The sequence below is a fragment of the Agrilus planipennis genome, unplaced genomic scaffold (genome assembly GCF_000699045.2).
Source record: "Agrilus planipennis isolate EAB-ADULT unplaced genomic scaffold, Apla_2.0 scaffold21, whole genome shotgun sequence".
NCBI classification, from domain to species: domain Eukaryota; kingdom Metazoa; phylum Arthropoda; class Insecta; order Coleoptera; family Buprestidae; genus Agrilus; species Agrilus planipennis.
The window spans coordinates 1,901,033-1,910,165 of NW_020439030.1; the positions used below are offsets into that span (position 1 = coordinate 1,901,033).

A 9,133-nucleotide genomic window follows, 5' to 3' on the forward strand; every position below is an offset into this window, starting at 1 on the left:
ATTACTGTTCGCAAATAGTTAAGGATGTGGGCTGTTCTAGTTTTAGGGAAATGCGAAGTTTAGCTCAGGATAGGAAAGAGTGGAGGTACGTGTCCAACCAGTCTTAGGACTGATTACCTTATGATGATGATGATGTTAGTGAACAGCTTCAAGCTTTCATCTTAACAGGTAAATGCAGGAATCCCTAGCTGAGTTATCCCGAAATAAATTGTTTACATTTACTCTTATTGATGGGTTGACTAAACTTAGATACAATTATTAAAATTATTTCTGGTTTTAAAATATTGATTCTCTTTCTAACTTGATTTCTTAGCTTTTCTGAGCAACGAAAAAATAAAACACAACCAAAAGCAATTTTTCGTTACATTTTACACGACTAATAACTCGTTTCATCAAGTACCAGCGTTCACTATTGTAGTATGCAGACGTGTCTTAGAATAAGTTAGTTCTTAATGTTTAAATTTTAAGTTGTTATGGTCATAAGAATTATTTACTTATATTTAAGAAAATATACATGTAGCAGCCAGATCCAGAAAAAGACCTCTGGGACGGTCAAGAAGTACTGAGTACTGTACAATTTTAAAAAGGACGGAAGGGGGAGTCGAATAATAACTCTCGAAAAAGTAAGACGTCGTGTGGGCTTGGCTCATTCATTTAAAGCTTCCATGTTCTGTTAAGTTAATCTTATTCATTTTATAACTTGTTTCTTTTAATAAATCGTTATATTTACACGTCCCTGTTAACGTTACTGTTATATCCCTACACTATCAATAAAAGGATTAATCAATTTTATTAATTGTAATTTATTAAAAAGGCGCGAACCCATATTAATGACCTTTCCTTTACAGATTATGGAAGAACTACCAGAAAACTACCTACAGCTTTTATGTAACGCAGGATTAATAATGTCGTGTGGACTAGAGTGTTTATGTGCAGCCATATGTGCGTATAAAACGGCGAAAAATGTCTGCCCCTGCTTTAAAGGGGTTGACGAACCTTCCCAAGACTTCATCCCAGAAGCAAGCAAAGATCAGTTCATAAGTTCGTGGTTGGGAAAGCACACGTCAAATCAACCCTTTTATGTTGTTGCAGCTCCACCGTCCTCAAAATCCAGCAAGGTAAGAAATATGATTCCACCGTGAGTACGTTTGAAAAAGAAATTTCTGCAAACCAAGGAAAATTTAACCCCTTTTTGTCTTTATCATGCGTCTGAAAGTTAAGAATTTGTGATCTGAATGATCATTCTACAATTATAGAAACGGAAATTTGACGAAGAAATTTCGTCAGTTAAAGCTACTGGGTAAATTGCTTAAAATAGGCTAATGGAGTATTTTTCTATTGTTTGTGAAACTTTTTCTTTATTATTTTCGATAAATCTTAAAATTTTATTTTTATTTTTAAATGAAGCTACAATACCTATTTACTTTTGTAACTCATTTAACACTAAATTTCTACGATATTTGACCCACATAATTGCGAGAACAATAATTCTAAATATTTTTTGGAGAATTTAAATGGTAAAAATAAAATAATTCGAAGTGGTCTGTATTCTGTGGAAACTGCTAGACGCGGATCGCGATTTCGATCTTTTTGGATCTCATCAGCGCGTCGCAGGCAGCTCCGACAGAACACAGACCAACTTTTACCTGCTGTCTTAACAGCGCGTTTTAGAAAATACCACAAATGGCGCGGTAAACGCCATCTGTAGTACGATGCTACATTTTAGGATTACGTATGCTCCAACAAGGTCCACTTGTGTGGATATCTACTTGCTGAAAACGAATCCCGGCGTAGCCAACCTCAACGTGATAGGCACGTTAGCTTAATCGAATACAATAATTTACTGCGTCATTTGTGGAATTTTCTAAAACGCACTGTTAAGACAGCAGGTAAAAGTTGGTCTGTGTTCTGTCGGAGCTGCCTGCGACGCGCTGATGAGATCCAAAAAGATCGAAGTCGCAATCCGCGTCTGGCAGTTTCGACAGAATACAGAGACCACTTCGAATTATTTTATTCGATTATGGTAACGTGCCTATCACGTTGAAATGGACCTTGTTGGAGTATACGTAATCCTAAAATCTAGCATCGTGCTACAGATGGCGCTTACTGCGCCATTTGTGGAATTTAAATGGTAATAAATTAAGTTAAATGATTCACTTTTAAGTTTTTTTATACAAGAAGTTTATTTCTCATCATATATATTAACTTGTCTACGAAGAATTCTTTCCGTTTGGTATGTGATTATCGAGACCGTCTGTGGCGTACTGATGAGATCTAATAAATTCGAAATCGCGAAACACATCTGTTAGCATCGATAGATTACTCACCAAGAACTTTAGATAATACTGTTTTAATTACTTTTAATCCTCCCTATAAACATAAATTAATCAACCTTGGATTTGATCTTGTGAATAATTCAAAACTTTTTGAAATTTCCTTCAAAATGCCTTTGACATTTACAATAATAAATGTATCATACATTGTACTAAGCCAACAGTTATTGATCGTATGGTAGATGATGGGAGGCATTATTGGCAGAATAGCATTCCCTGTCAAAAGCAAGGTTGCTGTTGATTTGAAAGTTGTATTTATATTAGGTTACTGCTTGCGGTAAATTTTAAATTCAAATAGACTCTTTTGTTTTTTTCTTTTACCTATCCAAACATACTTTCAATCTTTGAAATAACGAGAAGGTTAACTGCCAGTTTTGTAAGGAAATAACGCAAAAAACATCAACTGTAATGTCTCAACAAATAATGTTATAATATGTAATGTACCCACCTATGTAAGTTTCTAAAATAAAGAAAGTAAATAACGCAACAAGAAACCGTCACTTACATCAATTTTCATTTAACAAAGAAAATGTGTGTAACTTAAGAAACACTTTTTTAACCATTTCAAAATAACGTTTTTCTTAGAAATTACTTTAAATGACTTAATTATGAATAATAATTTACAATTGGGAGGGGTAGGTGTTTTAAAAAGAAAAGCCTTCCATTCCGGGAAATCACACACAGGTTCATATTTCTGTAAACAAAAGAAAGGATATCACCAAGACAACATTCCCCTCGTTCGTGTTGTCTTTTCTGACCGCAACCTTGTAATCACTAAATAGTATAAAACAAAGTCGTTTTCCCGCTGTCTGTCTCTATGTATGCTTAAATCATTAAAACTACGCAACGGATTTTGATGCGGTTTTTTTTAAAAGATAGAGTAATCCAAGAGGAAGGTTTATATGTATAATACATGCATAATATAGCAGGGAAACGCTGATAATTTTAGAGGTTTCTAATGTGATGTCGTAAATAAACACATTTTTTGCGCTTACATTGCAAACGCTGGCTGAACCCTACGAGATAGATCAAAATAATGTACTACAATATTGTATATCTTGAAAGGGTCTACAAAAAAGTCCGGGATGGTATATGTCTATCTCTTAGGGATGACCCACAATAGCCATTTTTATCCTTTACTTTTTATGAGAAATAATGACTTATTTATGAAGCGGTTGTAAGCAATACAGCATTAATTTTTATCTAATTAAGTACCTCAAATACATTGTGAATTTAATATAGATCAATATGGCCCTTTACAGCATGTAATTTAAATGAATATTTTCGAAGATATTACAGATTTAAAATGCAGGGACATAGCGGTTGCGGGTTTGTATTATCTAATGACATAAAAAAACTGTAAATGTTGTATATAAAGACATTCTGTAGTATATTTAATATGTTCAGGGGGTATCTTTTGAAAATTTCTCCTTCTCGATAATAATCTAAACAAAACAAAAATGCACATATTTAGTATCAGCATTGCACCCGTGCGAAGCTGGGGCGGGTCGCTATAGTAAATGATAAAACAAATGAAGTGAGTGTTGTCGTCATCATGATTTTCTATTTGTGTTCAGGAGTATCAGGATATGGACCTATGTATAGATGACTTGGATCGTTTTAAGTCATTACCAATATAAAATGTTGTTTTAGAAAAAGTCCTGATACGTGATATCAATTAATTTACCTATAACAAATCAATCTATTTAGTTTTCAACTAATAATAAGAAGAAAATCTTGAAGAAATTGAACATTATCGACGATTTGCGCAGCTAACTATTCTTTTACCACAAGTGAATTATTAGATACTTCTTTTATTTCTTCAAAAAAATAAACAGCTAAGCCTCGAAACATTTTTAATTGTTAACAACAACAAATGCCCAAATAATCTCGAAAAAGTCTCTGTCATCTTACAGCAATTAAAATGTGAAATACTTATCTCCTTTAATTTGTTTCAAGACACTAACTAAAGTTAATTTATCGTAATGATCGTGCATTTTAATAAAACCACTAAACTAGACTAAATACATCTGAAAATCCGTAGATAATAGAGATACCTTCCCAAAATCAAACGTATTTTCAATTAGGGTCTTCTATATAAGACATAAAATAACAAATTCTGTATTTTAAGTAACTGGTACCTTTACCTGTATAATTTAAAGTTACACTATAATTCGACACTAAGTATAAAGTTAATAATTTATTCGTAAAAGATACACGGTTTCTTAAGTCATCTATATTTCCTACCATTATATAATAAGGAACTTTCAACAGAAATTTTTTTAAACAGTTTCACTATTGGTGATTATAAAAATAATTTAAGCTACTCTATACAGGGTATTTCTGAAATAAGTAGCAAACTTTTCAGGATGTTAACTAAATCCAATAGGGAATCCTATTATGAGTAAAACAGCGTGGAAGAGACAAAAGAAATTGTAAGAAAACCGGACGAAGTTGCAATCCAAAGCCGGCCCTGGGCGTGAATTCTTAACGTATAGAGAAATTGCGATAAAAATTATGCAACCACATCGACCAAATATGTAAACAATGACTGTTGCGGAACGATTAATAAAGTAAACATCAACAGCAAACTGAGTATTACATCTTCAGATAACCATTGCGATAACATTTAATTAAATAACTACTTTGTTTATCTTTGATAGTATTCAGTACTGTTTAAAGTACACCTCCACATGGTATTAAGAATACACAATAAATAAAGAAGTACTCGTACAACACGGATGCTGCAGCTGATTGAATGCAGCGTTGCGATGCCGCGTTTCTACCAGGGCCGGACTGTACTTTCAAATACGTTTCTCTGGAAAACGGTCGACTTTCGGACTACTAACCATTTACTTCATTTTCTTATTTATGGTGCCCTATCACCTCCTGCAACCTCGCTACTTATTTCAGAAACACCCTGTACAATATAGCGTATGACGTACTTACAATAAATATCAAGACAATCCCCATACACCGTCAGAGATATTCATCGAAATTACTTTTGTTATTAACCGATTTTTTTTCGAATAACATAAAGTAATAATAATATATACCTAGGGAGAAACGTAATAACTTAATGACTACTATCAAACTAAACAAGTTGTGTCTATCAATAATCTCATAAGAAAATGACATATAAAATTACTTTCTTTTGATGGGTACGAAACCGTTGGCACAAGAATCCAATTCATAAATCGCCAATTTCATTCGCTCGTATGTGTAATTTTGATGTGCAAACATCAATTTTTGTAAACACGATTTGCTTAATACTTATTATACCTATAAGGCAATGAAAACCTAATGTAATCTTTCTTTTGTTATGTTAACGCTTCTTATAAAAACAGTGTTTCAAATGTAAGCATTTGAATTACAAATTAAATTTTGCAAAGATAATTAGTACCCAAATACAAATGTTTTGTAACGCCTACTTGACATTGTTCATTTCACACGTTTCTTATTAAGAAATACATGAACAAATGCACCTACTAGGTGGGTACACATCTTCAGTCTTCCATGTTGATTAATTATTTCCGACGATCCCGAAAGGCGGCTAGAAAAATTAATAACTGTTAATTTTTATCCGACCAACTCAAAAAAAGATGATTCTTGTCATTACACAATCGAAATTTTGTCATAATTAATTCGAAATCGTTTCTTACATACATATGTATAAGCATAGATGTTCGTAGGTACCTTCTTATGTCTTAAATAAGTGTCTTTATCTGAATATATTAGTTATGGTGTAATAATCTCCTACGAAACCCGTTTTGTTGGGTTTAGTAATTCATAGAAATAACGGTAGAAGTTTTACTAATACTTAATAAAATCTTGAAATATTAATGCAAGTGATTATGTACATAAGTTCCTTAAAATATTAAAATTATAAGCCATTGTAAAAACCTAATTTTCATATTTTCTAATTAATGGCGATCTAAAGGGTGTGGGGCAGCCTACATTGGGCCTCTGGTCCTGGAGGGGCCTATAAATTGGGAGAAGTTCTTTTTAATGAGATCCCAAACAAGGTCAACATATGTTCAGTAAATATAGGTTAGAAGCAATTTGAACTTGGGAATTATACACACGCATTATAAATAGGTATACTTCATTTTACAAAAAGTGCACTACAAATACATCAATTTTAAGCAGTTTTAGTTATTGATCTATTATTTATTAATATTAGACTGTATTTTAAAGTATTCTTAATAAATTTTTCAGTAGAAACTTGAATTAGAAAACAAAAAGCTCTTGTTAGTCAATATTCTTATGAAGGCGTGGATTATGATTTCGAAACTTTTGGTTCACATCAGCACGACGAGCCGTAGACCTACCAGCTGCTAAGACACCATTCGTAAATAAGTACAGATAGAGTAGTTACTAATCCAGGTCTCCATTTTTAAGGTTCTGTACCTCAAAAAGGAAAAAAGGAACCTTATCTAGCACGTTATCCATCTCTATGTCTATCATACCCTTTTTTTCAGGAATTCGTGAAGGTATCAAGTTGAAATTAATAACAAATACTCATGTCTGCAATACCTTTGAGCTATGAAAAAGTCAAACTTTTGAATCAACGCAATCAAAAGATACGGACCCTTTTATCGTAAATTTTGACACTCACATCGGAATCAAAACCGATAGGATACTTCCCGTTGGCCTAGAATTATAAAATTTGGCAAAAAGTAATATCTAATAGCATAAGTGAAGGGAAAAATCCGAAAGGAAACCTCAAACGTACTCGGAAAATTCGGAAAAAACATCCTCAAGGCTCAATTCCCCCTGCTGAACTAACTATTTACATTGACTTCCTCTATTCTCTTACTCTTTCTTCCAACTTTTCCTATCCACAGTATTGTTTTTATTCTACTTTAACACCACATTTCAATCGCTTCTAACTTTTCCTTTATTCTCATGTATGAATATTGTCTTCGTGAATCTTTTACCGTAACTACAAAAGAATGTTACCATTCGTAATTTTAATTAAAGCAGTGCGTCTAAAAGTCCTAATAATTCCTTCGAAATTCTTCGCGAAAGGTAATTATTGTAAGCACGAATTCATCCGCAAGGTCAAACTAAATTACTTGAGAAACGATGTGCTATTCTCGAGTTCGTGCGGAACTTTAATGAGAGATGTGAATTGTATAACCGTTGTCTTTTTTTGTTCATTTCAGTTCAGTTAAACTGTTATTAAGGAAGAAATAAAAAAAACTGTTCATCTTACGTAATAAGCTTTCTTCAAGCATAATAATTAGACATGCTGTTAGTTGTGTCTTATATCATCATTATCAAGTTGGAAATGGGTCGGATTCCAGCGCTTCAACTTTTTATTGACAGTCATTTGGTTATAAATGTGTTTTTATCAGTCTCCTTTCTCAGACGTGTATTATTTGAAGAATCCTGAATTATAGATAAATCTACAGGAACACATTAAAGAAAAGGTTTACATGAATAGTATCAAAACCAGATTAATTTTATAGTTCTACCGTACAGAAATTTATTAAACAAATTTCGTTCATTTGCACTTTCGTGTGTAATAGTTTGAAATTGGAAAAAAATGGTAGATCTATGCTCAATATTCCCGTCACGTGGACAAAGTAACTTTGATTTATCGATTTACAAACAACACGATGGATTCTTTCAGTAATGATATGCATAAACTACGAACGGATAAGTTAATAAACCATCTCGATTGATGACATCAGAAAGTCCAAAATACCAAAATTGAAAAAGACTTCAAAATTTGTCCAGTTTGTTGGATTTTCGATCTTGAATTTCGATCAATTGTAATCACTAACCTTAAAAGCACAATTGTATTGAAAATTATGAAATTCCACTTGCACCTTCATATTTTGGTCAGCTTTTCAAATTTTCCGGCCACTATAGAAATTTGTGACTAATTGTGAGTTCATCAATCAACGTCTTTTTGCGATTAAGGCGTCCAATTTCGTTCTCTTTAGATCTCATCAGTACGCCTTACACAGTTCCGACAAAAACACCTACCAACTTACTTATTAGCTTTAAACAACATTTTCCAAGTTATTCGTGGTGACAATGTGTTCTGCCATTGACCAAGAAATTTTGTTCTAAATGTTAATCAGTTAACAGACAATCTTAATAAATGTAAATAAAGGGCAAAAATAGGCCAAACGTTCCAATTTTTGTGCATTATGTCGGATCGACATGCAACTTTCTGTCTTCCTTTCGTGAAACCGTCTACAAACTTTGTGAACATGAGAGATCAATTCATCTTCAAAAATGCATCGGTTATGCATACGAAAAATGAAAAATGCAATGCAAAATTGTTATAAAAAAAATTGCAACTCGAACAATAATGATAGAAATTAGTTACTCGGGGGTTTTGAGGGTCGCTAAACATGAATATATGGTCGACGACGTCTTCCTAGGTACATGGGGCCTAAGGCGACTATCATACACGTCATCTTCAGAGGTTGTGGTCTAGACCATTGCTTAGTATTCGGGAGGACGCCGGTTCGATTCCGGGTCCCTCTGCCTTGGTCCAAGTTTTTCTGTGGTTTCCTTGGATCACTTAGGCAAATGCTGAGGCAGTAATACGAGGGTGGATTGATAAGTTTCCGGCCTGACCAAGAAAAACAAGGTTTTTAAAAATTTTTTTTTTTTATTTCTCAACATAATCTCCTCCAAGGCTGATACATTTCTCATAGCGGTGTTCAAGTCTATTAATGCCATCTCTATAGACTGATTCGTCAAGCTCCTCAAAATAACCATTTACAGCTTCGATTACTTCTTCATTGTCCGCAAATCTCTTACCGCCAAGCCATTTT

The 9,133-nt window shown here is 33.3% G+C and overlaps 1 protein-coding gene across 1 annotated transcript in view; it reads left to right on the forward strand.

Annotated features, from left to right (window-relative positions):
- LOC108740465 overlaps positions 1-9,133 on the forward strand; it is a 50,588-nt gene that overhangs the window by 22,511 nt on the left and 18,944 nt on the right. The window contains exon 3 of the mRNA XM_025976511.1: positions 849-1,118. Coding sequence (XP_025832296.1) covers positions 849-1,118 — 270 coding nt within the window. The remainder of the gene's footprint in view (positions 1-848; positions 1,119-9,133) is intronic.